We start from the raw sequence: 14,687 nt of genomic DNA on the forward strand, positions 1-14,687 counted from the left end.
TGTTGGTTGGAAGTTATATTAGCAAATATGAAGATTTTATTACCATATAACAATTATTACTGTTGTATTTTTAAATCATTAACATTTCAATCAAATTTTCATGTACCACAAATAGTTACAGCATTACAATATGCAACCGATGCTACAGCCAAGCCAAATACAAAAACTAAAAAAGATGAACCTTGTCCTGAAGCAGAAAAACCACCAGCACCAAAAATACAAAAATTTAAAATATATCGTTATGATCCCGATAAAAAAACTAAACCACAAATGAAGACATATGAAGTTGACTTAAATGAGTAAGTCTAACGAAAATAGATGAAATAACTTTTTCCTTACTTTGCTCATTATTCTTTATGCTGGGTAAAGGCACCCGATAAATGCAGAGACTAGGTGCCTGATACTTTCCGACAAATGTATTTATGAAAATGGTTTACTCCCTGAGGAATTAATCACCTCCAATGTATTTTTAGTCTTAGAGTTATATCGAAAAGATTGAAGCAGTAATTTTGTGAAACACGCCAAAAAAGCAAATTAACAGTACAATTTTTCGATATTGCTTGGAGTCTCGTATATCGAAAACAAAAAAATGAGAAAATAGTGAAACCGAAAGACGAATTATTTAAATATTATTACAGGTGTGGTCCTAAAGTCTTAGATGCATTGCACTACATTAAACATAAAATTGATTCAACATTAACATTTCGACGTTCATGTCGCGAAGGTATTTGTGGATCCTGTGGAGTTAATATTAATGGTGTAAACACATTGTCTTGTACTGCGTAAGTTACGAAAATTAATCCCAATTAAAGAAGTATTTTTAGCCATTTAAAAAAAAAATATAGGTATATACATATACATAGGTGTATACAGGGTGTTTAACTAAGTTGGCTATATATATGGAAAACTTTTTTATTATAAGGTTTACGGAAAAAATTTATTCTTTATAAAAAGCTCTGCTTTCAAAAATATACACTCTTGGATACACCCTTGAAAACTACTCAATACATCCCATGACATACGGAAATTGTTTTGTTGGTAATGAGGCGACGCTAATTTTTTTTTTGAAAAAAATTTTCCACATTCTGCGCGTTTTTCGGAAAAAATAAGATTTTTATAACTTTTTTTGGTTTTTTTGAGATTTTGAGCTTAATAAAAACTAATCACTCAGTGTCAAAACTAAAAAGAAACTAATAACACCACATTTGAATCAAAATTAAGTGATAACTATTATAAAACTGAAAGGAACAAATTTTTAATTATTTACTTTCGACCTTTTACCTAACAAACTCTTTATGTGCGTGACTTCAATTGCATGGAGTCAATATAATTAATGTCTGGTACTTATGACCGTTGTGTATTAAAAAAAAAAATTTTTTTTAACTTTTTCAGGAAAATAAAACATTCAAAAAAACCAGTTGTAGTTTATCCAATGCCTCATATGTATATAATAAAGGATTTAGTGCCTGATATGCATCATTTTTATCAACAGTATAATTCGATAAAGCCATGGTTGATTCGTTCGACAAATTCAAAACAACAAATTTATCAAAGTACTGGAGAACGGGATCGTTTGGTTATTAATTTTTATAAGTCCTTTTTAATAAAACAGAGATTGAATGAAATTATTTTCCATTACAATACGTACCAAAATTAATAGGGATAATTCTAGTTGGAAAAACGAAAGTAATTGTCAACATCATACACTTAAAAAAAAATTATAGTTAAGTCTCGAAAAGCTGGAAAAATAATTTTCTCTTAAAATTGTAGACCATTTTTCAATACTTTCGAGAATTGCAAATTTCCTTCAATTTTTGTCAGGTATCGTGTTGATCATGACTTTCGCATAACATATCAAGAGTAAGATATGAAATAAGCATTTTAGTATGATGAACATATGTGCGGAAACACTGCTCTTCAGAGGTACAGATCTTCTATCTCAAATTTCTACCTAATCCGCTGGATTTTCGAAAAATTATTTCATACAAAAGTTGTTGGAATAACCAGTTATATTACTGGTATTAAAAGTTTTCATCTATCTTTATCAGATTGTGAGAGATACCGCAAAAGTCTTGAAGGTACAAATAACTTCTCAGGAAAGATCAAAACCAATTCTAAATTTAACAAACAGATAGAAATAGAGCAAAAACTTAAATGGTTCTCATTAAAAGTATCAACAACTTTTGTTCGAAAAAATTTTCCAAAAAAGACAAATAGATAAGGGATAAGGTATAAATTCGATAAGGAATGAAAAATTTTTTGTGCCTATAGCTCTGAATAAGACCATTTCCCGGGCACATGTTCCTTGTCCAATATGCAACAGACAGAAAGAAATAATTGGAATAGGAAAATCAGAAAAATATGTCATACAGACATTTGTGTTTGTTATTTTTTTGATGTAACTCATAGTTTTCTATATACAGAACACGTATATAGATTGTATCCTTTGTGCTTGTTGTTCGACATCTTGTCCAGCTTATTGGTGGAATTCAAACAAATACTTAGGCCCAGCTGTATTAATGCAAACATATCGGTGGATTATAGATTCACGAGATGAAGCCACTGAGGAACGATTAAACAATTTACGTGATTATTATAAAGTATACCGTTGCGTTACAATATTCAATTGTACAACTGCTTGTCCAAAAGTAAGTCATTCCCTTTTTTTACACTTACTCTTTCCATTGTTATTAACTCCTAACAATAGCTCCTATAAGAGGGCGATTATAAATTGAAACACTGTTGCACGTCTATGTGTTTGCCTAAACAGGTCTGTCCAACCTGTGCATTCGACCCACAACGACTTACTTTGAATGCAACAAGTAGAGCTAATTGTCCATTTTTGGAATCTATACCTTTAGTAAGCATAAATTAAGAAACTTTGCAAAATTACTCCTGGATTTCAAAGTGTTAATAATAAAAAGGTACTACGGGAGAATCACGGAAGATTCAACTAAAAACAAGAGGTTACTGCTTAAGATCCCAATCAATGACAAAGGGCAAAATAGAAACGAGCAAGTTTCTGCTAAGGGCAGTTTGAGAGAGGATAACACGATGGCTTACACAGACTTAAAAAAAACTTTTTGTGCCCATGAATGACCAACATAAGCCAAAAGGTTGGACACCTTTGACCTAAGACATCGTAGCTTTCAAACAACTGCGGACTGCAGGTGATCCTTATTTTTTCGCTTCACTATCAGAAGCGAGACTGAAAAGTATATTAGTTTTTATTAAAGTCATAGCAAATGTTCAGGAAAATTGTGTGGCTAGGATATGAAAAATTAATTTTTCATTTTCGAAAAACAAGTTGCAAAAAGTATCTTCATTTTCTTAAGTTTTTACCGGTGGAAAGAATGAAAGTTTAATATTGAAAATTTATTTTATGTATATCCCTGGTTCTATATCGACCCCCTATGCATTCTGGGTGTTAATATGCATCTCGCTGTATGGAAAATTTGTTTTCATAAATCTAATTTTATAATGAATTTCTTTTAAATTTTAATTTATTTTAGGGCTTAAATCCAGGCAAAGCAATTGCTTTATTAAAACAATTGATATCTGGAATCAAAATCAAAGAAGCGCCTCTGAATCCATCAACGTTATTCAAAGAATGTATTGACCCAAAAACTATGGCACCTGAAAGTAGACCTCCAGAACCTCCAAAAACAACTTAAATTATCAAATTATTTATTAATTTTTATGCGTATAATTAAAAGTACTAATAAATTCATGTGTTTATTGGTTCATCATAGTTAGGAATTGGTGGTGGTAAGGGGATGGTTTCTTCGAGGTTCAAAAATTTATTGAATGAACGCCAATCGATATGTTGAGAACGTTTTGGTTCCTTTTCCGATAACCAGGATAGTTTTTGCTGCAAACAAAATATATTCATCAGTTTATTTTTAATTTATTTTTAAAATTTGATATTTACCTTAAAATTTTCAGGTGGAACATCTGGTAAGGGCTCATAATTTACATCAATAAAATTGATTAAATCATTATAAATTATATCACAATTTTCATCTTTACATAGCCTAAAATTTAAATAACTTTTATAAATTAACAATCAACATATATTGTAATTTGTTAGCAACTAATAAATTATTTATCTGAATTTACACCTATTTATATTTTAATTAATCTATTAATTTAAAAGAGCTTATGAATTTTGTAGTCAGGAATGTAGGTACCTATGCCATTTATAAATGAACATTTTTGAAAAAAATGAGTTAAAAATTCCACGTTTTGTACAGTAAAAGATGTTACAAAATTGGGCTACTATAAAGGAAAATGAAAGAAATCGTTCACATTTTGCGAAAACCTCATAGAATGTTGTTTCATAAGTGTCAAATATCATTAGTAAGACATGAGTTAATGGTGCAAATGTTTCTATTTGTTAATAAACAATAAATTTTAGGCAACATGACGTAATTGTTAAGTGTTTGTATTTAATCGAAAACTATTATACATGTATAACGTATATGTAATTCAAGTTGCCTATTTATTAATTTTATAATATCAACTTTGACATTAGCTGTTTCATTGAATTAACAATTTATTGTTGATTGACAAATAGAAACATTTGCACCACTAATTACTCATGCCTTACTAATGATATTTGACACCTAAGAAACACATTCCATGAGTATTTATTATTTGTAATATCTTTTACTGTACTAAAGCGTTTCAGTTATGTTTTTTGTTTTTCAGGTTTTAGAAAACATAAACTCAACTGTCCGTTTGAGTTGAAAATCAACATTAGCGGGCATTTTTACCCGAGCTAGGAGTCACAAAAAAATGTAGTTAGAAAAACAACTGCATGGCTATTAGATTGTTATACCATGTATACATGAAATATACATAGTATATTAAGTTTAGTCCCAAGTTTGTAACGCTTAAAAATAATGATGCTAGGAAAAAAATTTTGTCATAGGTGTTCATAAAATTACCTAATTAGTCCATTTCCGGTTGTCCGTCCGTCCGTCCGTCTGTGGACACGATAACTCAAAAACGAAAAAAGATATCGAGATGAAATTTTTACAGCGTACTCAGGACGAAAAAAGTGAGGTCAAGTTCGTAAATGAGCATCATAGGTCAATTGGGTCTTGGGTCCGTAGAACCCATCTTGTAAACCGTTAGAGATAGAACACAAGTTTAAATGTAAAAAATGTTCATTATCAAAAATTAAACAATTTTTGTCTAAAACATTTTTTCGTAAACATCACTGTTTACCCGTGAGGGCGCCAATTAGGCGGAAATTTTATAATAATGTACTATACTTGATTATCAGTTATGTATGTGTCACATGTTTGTATGACACATACATAACTGTAATGTAATATGATAAAGAAATCAACACTATTTATGCATGGTATTTCAACAATTAACTCAGTCAATTATTTGTTTTCACTTGTTTTTGAACTGTAATTAGAATCAAACCTATTCATTACGATTTTATGAAGCTAAGATAACTAAAAACTATACAAAGTTTCATTTTTAAAGACCTAGAATTATCTTTTGAAAACCGATTTTTAAATGAGACCGCAAGAATTTTTTGAATTTCAGGTAGTTGAGATACGTACACTTTAAACATTGCATTAATAATTTCGACATCTATTGGTATTTTACATGCACGTATTAAATTATAACACTCAAACTTCGGTAAATGCCCAGTGTCATATGGATCCATTTGCTTTAAATGTTCTTTAAAACGATCCAAATCATTCCATAATCCACGTTTAATTTCAGTTAAAACAATTCGACGTAAATCATTGCGTGTAAAACGTTGATATGTGCATTCTGGCGCAAAATGACGAGCAATCATTATTTTTTCGTGATCGGTTAATGGTTCTGACATAATTGAATCTAATACATTACTAAAAAAAATTCCAAATTATGAGTAAATTGAATACATTTTATCGTCGCTATAAAATAAAGCATTATAGAATTATGTTACCGTAATGTTTCAAAATGTATAATGGGTGTATCTGATTTTGGAATATGCTCAGCTACAAATTCGCGATAAATTGGTCTTATGGCTTCACGAACTTTATGCATGATTAAATTAATATCAGCTTTTGGAAACTAAAACATACATAAATATGGCTATAATAGAAAAATTTTTATAGTCTAGTTAAAAAACAATCTGACTGATGTAGTATAAAAAATTGTATAGTTTAGTACACATAAAGGAATAAATTATAAACTGGTGTATAAATATTCAGAAGCACACTTTTCCTCATAATTTTCAAACTCCCGAGTGTTACTGAAGGTCTCTCCTGAGTCCTGTATGAAAAAGTGTGCAACTTTGGCGGCCAAGATTGCATACTTAATAAGTGCGCACTAGAATAAAGAGTTGACCACTAGAAAGAGTTGCACACTTGAATAAGTCTTAATAAGTCTTAGAAACTCTGAAAAAGTCTTAGGAACTCTGAATAACTCTGAATTTCTCAACGTCTAATTCAGACTTAATAAGTCTGGATAACTCTGAATTAGCTAGTCCAAAAACGTTTAGAAATTTAGAGTTATTCAGAGTTCCTGGGACTTTTCCAGAGTTTCTTAGACTTATTAAGACTTACTTTTTCTACAAATACTTTTTCCTCCATAGGGTAATACCTAGGTCCCGTAAGTGGTATTCTGGATTAGACCAGAACCACACTTTTCCATATGATTTTCAATTCCCCCTGTGGTACTGGGAGTCTCTATGCACAACTTTGAGGCAAGGGGTGGATAGAATCTCCCAGTAACACAGGGGGGATTGAAAATCATATGGAAAAGTGAGTTTTTGGTCTAATCTACAATACCACTTACGGGGCCTGGGTATTACACTATGGTGGAAAAAGTATTTGAAGAAAGACTAAGTCTTAATAAGTCTTAGAAACTCTGTAAAAGTCCTAGGAACTCTGAATAACTCTGAATTTCTACACGATTTTGGACTAACTAATTCAGAGTTATCCAGCCTTACGTTGAGATATTCAGAGTTATTAAGAGTTCCTTAGACTTGTTCTGCAGACTTCCTAAAACTTGTTCAGTGTTTCTAAGACTTATTAAGACTTCTTTCTTTGAATATTTTTTCCACCAGGGTACGTTGGAGTAAATGTAAAAAAAAGTCTGAGGAAAGACTTATAAAATTTTGTTCTTTCCACTATTACTTTCCAATATGTTACAACCATATGTTTGTGTTTTTTCTATTCCGATCTAAATTTCTAGAGGAAATATTTTCACGGGATAAAATGAATGCATACGGAATAAAAAGTTGGCCGTATTTCTTCTAGCACACAGCTAATTTACCTTTTCCTAAATACATTCTCAAATCTAATTATCTGACAATTTTACCTCATTTTTATGGAGTTCCATGTAACGAAAACAATAATCATCTGCATCGGTTAACTTAAATATATATTCATTTATGTTTAAAACAGCTCCCACATATAAATCCTCATTATCATATAACTTTGGACGCTCTGCTGAAAATTTGGGTTGGTTCGGTTTTGGTACTGGCATACGTCGTAGAAAATTTCCACCACTAAAACCTAAAACATATAATTAAAAAAAAAATATATATATATAGGAAAAATAAATTCCTTTATTATTATACCAGTATTACGACATGCTAATTCATAAACAGATATTGTTTTATCACCCAAATAATAGGTTACAACAAAATATCGGTCTGCATTTTCTGGTATATTTGATATCATTTTGGCGCTAAATCGTAATTGTAAAGCATCAAATCCTTGACGATCTTTGGTCATAAATTGCTTTAAATCAATACTTGGTGCCTTTAACATAAATTTTTTGCAGTTTATTTCTGAATCTGCATGTGAACCAAACCCGTTCCATGGTGGCAATTCTCTGGTCTGATTTTCATAACAAGTTGATTCCTCAGCTGGCATTGGTTCTGGAGTAAAATCATCTAAAAAAAAAAGCTTCCAATTTATGATGTATTTTTTCTCTATATATAGCACCTTAAATTAACTATAATTAGACGTCGTAGATGGATTTAGCTTCAAGTTCTTATTAAAATATAAAACATATATTTCATTACGTATTTTATGTAGCGGTTTGTTACATAAAATACAATAATTATACAGGCTAAGAAGCTACAGGTTAAGAAAAGTATTCTACTATTTTTCGGTTAAATTGTTTCTTCTATCAATTTGCTTTAAAGCATTCAAAATCCTTCCAAATAAAGTTCAAAGTGAGAGTAATCTCTCATCACATAGTATCTTCAAAGACTTTCGACCCATAAGCCTCTCATCTTTTCTACTTAAAGCTCTGAAAATACTTTTAGAATTGCTTATTCCAAGATCACAAGTTGAATAGCTCACAGAGAATATATACGCCTCACAATATTCGTATGGTAGACACTAATCTGACGCACTACAGTGGCAAATCTGTCGCACTAAATGAACAAGTCTGCGACTTTTTTGTTGCCACAACAATTCAGCCATTGACAAACATGAATATCCCTTTGATTGTTTACTTCTAGTAAGCTGCAGAGAAATAAATTCTCAATTAGATTACTCCAAGGTAAATCGGTACGCAGGGAGAAGTATGTCATAGAGTAGATGCTTAGACGTAGCAGCTTCGAATAAATTTCATGAAGCATTAAAAAATCTAACTCCCCTGGTGGAAAAAATATTTGAAGAAAGAATAAGAAATTCTGAAAAAGTCTTATAGGAACTTTGAAATTTCTCAACGTTTTCGGACTAGTCTAATTCAGAGTTATTCAGAGTTCTTAATACTTTTTTAAAGTTTCTAAGACTTTTTCAGAGTTTCCTAAGACTTATTAAGACTTATTCTTTTTTCAAATATTTTTTCCACCAGGGTCACTAATGCTTCAGCTCTGGTCTTTGGATGAGCCCGTGATAAAATTAGTTATAGCTTCACCTTTCCGAAGATAGGAACACTGTTTTAAGTTTTGAAACAGTGTTAAAAAATAAAACTTCAGCACGTAATATTTTGTTTCAGAATTTTCATGTTAAGGCAAGATGTTTGAGTAAATGAACTGATTAGTTTTCTTAACGCACACCTTTATTAAAATTTTTTGTCCAAGCTTATAGTCAGATTTACCTTGATTTTGATATTACCCTTGAGCAAAATAAAAGTATGCCGCCCTTTTTTCGACTACATGAATGACAATGACTATTAAATAATTATTTTATAGCAAGGTAAGATGTAGTACCCAGAGTCAATGTACCATGAATTATTCTGTATTTTCTCAGTAGATATATCACTGGACAACATTTGTATTGAAATAAGAATATTTTATCAGAATACAGGAAGGCTGAAGACTGGTTATCAATGTGGTTTTATTTCGAGTATAAAATCGTTTGCAAAAAAAGTAAATAATTTGATTCTTTTGACTGTCTATTTACATGCCGGCTATGGCATTTTGTTTTATAAATCATAATCCAGGTAAATTATTGGTTATTGGTGAGTAAATGACTAAAATTAGTAAATTCTTTTTTTTTTTTGGGTTTTCAAGTATAAGTAAGTGAGAAAAAGAAGTCTCATTCACCCCAAGTCATTAACAATACCAGTTACAGCTGTTGCTGGAATGTACCTTGATTCACACGTTTTTATCTATAGTAGTTTAATATTTAAATTCTCCAAAAAATGCATAGTGTTGAGCTATAAGCATCGATAATTCCTAATATGATATTTTAATCCATGGCTTTAAAAAAACATGGACACAGTAAATTTCGATTCTAGGTACAATACCTTCCCCTATATCTAAGATTTGAAACGGCCAAGGTCTTTGATTCAAAACAAATTGAAATAATTATAGGTATAAAGCTAGTGTTTTTACGACGAGTAAAGATGCTATAAACAGAGCTGCGCTTTTTAATTAAGTTGTCACTTAATATATCTATTTTCATTTGATTAAATTTATTAGATTTTTAAAACGAAAATTCCTGAAAATAAATTTTATAGCAAAAACCATTTTTCCAATTTGCGAGGGGTTGCGTTGTAGAAAATGAAATTTTTCGAACTTTTCCGTTAATTTCTTTATTTCAAGTCGATCGATGAAAATCACATCTTTCTAGCATGTATAGAACAGAAAATTGTTATTGTTGGATGATTTGTCGCGCTCTCTTGAACAATCAAGCACTTAAAATGCAATTGGGCGAAACATTTTTGTGGGATTTTGTTGAGTAAGCTTTACACGACAAACAAAAATTTTATACATATAAAAAACCTGATTTTTACAGAGTTTTTGAGGGATGGAAATCGTAAAAATCCAGTTTTTTCAAATTTTAGGTATTATTTACGCGAAAACTGGAGGGTTTAGAGAAAAATGTCTAAGAACATTTTTTATTTATTTTGACCCCAATTATACCTATAATAAAATTTTTTTATATAAAAAAAATTAGTTTAAACAATATCCTACCGGGTTACCCACCGGTAACCTGCACTTTTACGACCAGGGTCATGTTTTAAACGGGATCCTGCAAAAATTTTATCCTGAAAAATAAACATGTTTAATGACGGCTTTTGCCGGGACTAAATGTATAATATGTAAAGTGTTCATTGAGGCAAATGTCAGTACATATTTGTAATTGTGTCTAGCATATATAATCGTAAAAATGCAATAATAATTATTACCTAATCCATATTTTTTACGATAATACTCTTTAGTAAATGCATCACAATCAACTAAAGTCACTTTACGTCCAAATACATTTAACGCTCCTCCAAATACCAAATCACGATCACTATAATATTCGGTAGAAGTAGCTCCACAATTTAACGCATCATCAATGAATCTTGTATTATTTTGAGACCCAATAACATTTAATAAAGAAACGGGTGTTATTTCTCCTATACCCGATAAACCTGTGAAATTCTAATAATTTTTGTTTAAATTAATTATTTATTTAGAAATTAAAATTATAAATTTTACCTTTGGTAATTTCATTTTTTTCAAAAACATTGAACGAAGTTCTATTCCAGAATTCGGTGGTAATATATCTTTAATTTCAAAACTGCCATCAGACAAAAAGTAATGAATTTCTAATTTGTGTAATTGTCCATATTCAGAAGAACGATCGTCCCAATATCCCCAAAATCTTAAAACTTGCCTATCATATTTCAAAAATGCATCTAACGTATCGTACTTTGCTTTGGGTTTTCGAGCTAAGTAATTAATTTTTTCCTGAAAATACGTATTTTTTATTTAATTAAATTCACTTGAAATTTGATTAGCGATAAATGGATAAGCGAGAAACCTTTAATGAAAATTCCTAGGTTATCAACTTTCATCTTCGAATAAGCGAAGAATTTAATCTAGAGTATGTTTCAATTATTTTAAAAGGTTTTGTACTTTTTTTATTCGAATTAGTCACTGTTGTCACAATAACAAATTAACGTCTTTTGCTAATCAGGCATAGTTGCTCATGAACAAAGTGGAAAGGGGCTCTAAACGCAGTACCTATAAGATATTTTTTTAATTTTATTCTAGAATATTGATATAAGTTTATTTAAGGATCTAACGGATTTATTTAAGTTTAAGTAGGTAAATAATATTTAAATTTAATCAATTAATTGTTAAGTAAATAATTATTTAGGTAAATAAATACCTAATGTACTTTTTTAGCCAAATAGTCACGTTAATGGTTGTTTTCGACCGAATTGAACGCTAACATAGCTTACAGAGTTATCTAAATGTAGACTGCATCTCATGGATCTTAAAGAAGAAATCGATTATTGATATATGGAGTGCCAATGTTAACCGAGTGCTTGAGAGCGCTCAGTTCGTACATAACTCAGTCTATAATATTTGTTAACATGTCTATCTATCAGCCATTCTTTCGCAACATTGAACAAAATTTAACCAAGCCCCTAAAAGCGACAAAAGTTAATATTTTAAATAATCTAATCATGAAAAAAATTCGGGATCCTTTAAACTCTCGCTTTTCCAGATTCGACTGTATTTTCAAATACTTGTGTAAACATTAAAAAAATACCGAAGCTCTAAATTTCTTATATGGATCATCGGGTACATTAATTGGATCTGGGACTGGAATTCCACAACGATTTAAGAATGTCCTAGTAAAATTATCACAATTTGTAATTTTATACACACGTCCATAGATTTCAATTTCTTTGCCTACATTCAAAGCAAGAATATCATAAAAACTACGATGATTTGGTGGTGGAAATGGAACTCTTTGCCGTTTCACCAGACACCCTAAAAATTATCATTTATTTTTAATTGTAATTTCTAAAAGCCATACAAATATATAAGTAAAATACCTCCAGTTAGACCACTATTATCAACTCGTGGTTCATGAATTTGTATAGTACCGTCCTCAAGAAAAAACAATAGTTTAACTTCGCGAACTTGAAACGGCGATCGATTAATTTCATTTAATGTTTCTTGAAAGTACGCATCAAATTTTAAAGCTTGTTTATCATAAACAATCCATGGCGGCAAATCGATCGATTCGCCACCCATATAAGTTGAAGGTTTACGACTTCCTTCTCGATCTGATAATATCGACACATTATCAACCAATTGAAAATGTTGTTTTCGATTAAATTTTGTCTGTCCAATCTAAAACATAAATCAGTTCAAAATTTCTGGCTTATTAGCAAGAAAGTGTTTGATAGTCAAACAGAAAAATTTAACAGTGATATAATCAAGAAATTATTTGAAACTTTAGTAATTTTAGCCCAAGAAAAAAGTTTTTGCCCAAAATTATTGTTATCCACATCGGGAAAAAAATTTTTCCCACTAATTTGCAATTTTCGTAGTACCTCCTCGAAAAAAAACGAAAATCCTGTACAAAAAGCTTTTATTTTAAATTTATTCTGGAAATATCTCGAAAATCTAATCGTCAAATGATCTGAATTAAGGAAACGCAATTTTTGTGTTTTTGGGCCAAAATTACTTCAGAAAATCATTGTTATTCTAAATCGGAGACGAAAAAATTTTACCGAATTTTATCCATTGAAAAAATCAAGAAAATCACAAAAAAACTTGTATTTTGGAATTTGATGAAAATAAATTCAATAAGTGAAAACAAACAATTGACTGAGTTGGTTGTTAAAATACAATGTATAGACGGTATTTATTACGCAATGGTTTGTTTTCTTACGTCATGTGAGTAAATGAAGATAGCCACTCTTACACACAAAGCTATAAGAATATCTTTCCTCCTACTTTCTCAGTATCCAGATACCTATGGTATAGAGGTACCTGCACACACCTATAATGTTTCTTAACCTAATTTGCGGGTACACAATGATGTTTACCAAACAAATTTTGAAACAAAAGTTGTTTATGTGATTATTCCATCTCTAACGGTTTATAAGATAAGTCCTACGGGCCCAAGACCCAATTTTTAATATGTAATTGTCAATTGGGTCTTGGGCCCGTAGGACTTATCTTATAAACCGTTAGAGATGGAATAATCACATAAACAACTTTTGTTTCAAAATTTGTTTGGTAAACATCATTGTGTACCCGCAAATTAGGTTAAGAAACATTATAGGTGTGTGCAGGTACCTCTATACCATAGGTATCTGGATACTGAGAAAGTAGGAGGAAAGATATTCTTATAGCTTTGTGTGTAAGAGTGGCTATCTTCATTTATGTTGCTCATTTACGAGCACGACCTCACTTTTTACGTTATAAAAATTTCAGCTTGATATCTTTCTGCGTTTTTGAGTTATCGACACACATACAGACGGACAGACAAACGAAAATGAACTAATTAGTTGTTTTTAAGAACACCTATACCAAAATTTTATTCGTAACATCAATATTTTTAAGCTTTACAAACTTGAGACCAAACTTAGTACACTTTGATATAATTCATATATACATGGTATAAAGATCAGGTACACTGAATGAGAATTTTTGAGATATTCTATTTGAGCAATTGTATTATGTATTAAGACTGGTGAGAACGATTGCAGCTATTGCATGTCATTGGATAACAATTTAACTTCTTTAAGTATCTTAAGTTGGAAGAATCAAACCATCCCGATTTCCCTACTTTGAGCCCGCGCTTGGCATATTATGAACCTAATATTATATTACATATTTAAAATTATGCGACACTTACATTATTATTGAAATTATACCCAGGTAAAAGAGGCAACGCTGGCTGCCGTAACATTGTTGTTAAAGTATAATAATAACAATTATTATAAAATTTAAATAAATAGAATATATTTTTATTAAAAAAAAAACTTCACAAATAAAGCATGTAAAAAAGAGACAATACTCAAGTAGTTAATTACTAATATTGTTGCTAAGCAATAATGCTTTATTGAATAAAATAATAAACGTATCCATGTATTTTGCAAGGCGTATCGAACTTAAATCGATCGAATACAGAATACAGGTTGCAGTCTCTGAAACTTTGCGAGTGGTTTCGTTACGTTGAACAAAAAACATTTTTGTTTTGTATTTCTATTTTTAATTGCATTAAAATCTTAAAATTAATTAGTAAAACAGAAACCAAAAAGTCCTTTAGTGTTCTTTCGCTCTAACGAACCGTTAACGTTTATAATAAGCAATGTTGTAGGAAATAAAACGTACTATAATTTATCATCGGACCATTTTTATACATATTAAAAATTATGCGACCCTACATACAGTGTGTCCAATTAAGTCGGCACCATACGGAAAATTTTTTTATATTTTGTTTTATAAAAAAAGTTATTTTACA

General features: G+C 30.4%; 2 protein-coding genes across 2 annotated transcripts; one reads left to right on the top strand and one right to left on the bottom strand.

Moving 5' to 3' along the window:
- On the top strand, positions 1-3,897 carry LOC123306130 (succinate dehydrogenase [ubiquinone] iron-sulfur subunit-like). The gene is made up of 5 exons (XM_044888018.1): positions 1-299; positions 639-782; positions 1,393-1,576; positions 2,424-2,648; positions 3,513-3,897. Exons 1-5 carry the CDS (start codon positions 28-30, stop codon positions 3,672-3,674), a joined length of 987 nt encoding a protein of 328 aa, XP_044743953.1. The 5' UTR covers positions 1-27; the 3' UTR covers positions 3,675-3,897.
- Positions 3,695-14,132, bottom strand: LOC123306117 (EF-hand domain-containing family member C2-like). Its single transcript, XM_044888000.1, has 11 exons — positions 14,079-14,132; positions 12,262-12,562; positions 11,973-12,196; positions 10,910-11,161; positions 10,612-10,852; positions 7,598-7,915; positions 7,336-7,532; positions 5,957-6,084; positions 5,583-5,876; positions 3,932-4,034; positions 3,695-3,871 (listed from the first exon to the last, which is right to left on the bottom strand). Exons 1-11 carry the CDS (start codon positions 14,130-14,132, stop codon positions 3,728-3,730), a joined length of 2,256 nt encoding a protein of 751 aa, XP_044743935.1. The 3' UTR covers positions 3,695-3,727.
- Positions 14,133-14,687: the final 555 nt, after the last annotated feature.

Source organism: Chrysoperla carnea, chromosome 1 (assembly GCF_905475395.1).
Source record: "Chrysoperla carnea chromosome 1, inChrCarn1.1, whole genome shotgun sequence".
In the NCBI taxonomy this organism is placed as follows: Eukaryota; Metazoa; Arthropoda; class Insecta; order Neuroptera; family Chrysopidae; genus Chrysoperla; species Chrysoperla carnea.

Coding starts and splice junctions, on each gene's coding strand:
- LOC123306130 (XM_044888018.1), top strand. CDS start 28: ATGAAGATTTTATTACCATATAACAATTATTACTGTTGTATTTTTAAA. Junction 783..1,392: donor AACACATTGTCTTGTACTGC/GTAAGTTACGAA, acceptor TAACTTTTTCAG/GAAAATAAAACATTCAAAAA. Junction 2,649..3,512: donor GTACAACTGCTTGTCCAAAA/GTAAGTCATTCC, acceptor AATTTATTTTAG/GGCTTAAATCCAGGCAAAGC.
- LOC123306117 (XM_044888000.1), bottom strand. CDS start 14,132: ATGTTACGGCAGCCAGCGTTGCCTCTTTTACCTGGGTATAATTTCAAT. Junction 5,877..5,956: donor ATACATTTTGAAACATTACG/GTAACATAATTC, acceptor AATTTTTTTTAG/TAATGTATTAGATTCAATTA. Junction 4,035..5,582: donor ATTAATGCAATGTTTAAAGT/GTACGTATCTCA, acceptor TTTAAATTTTAG/GCTATGTAAAGATGAAAATT.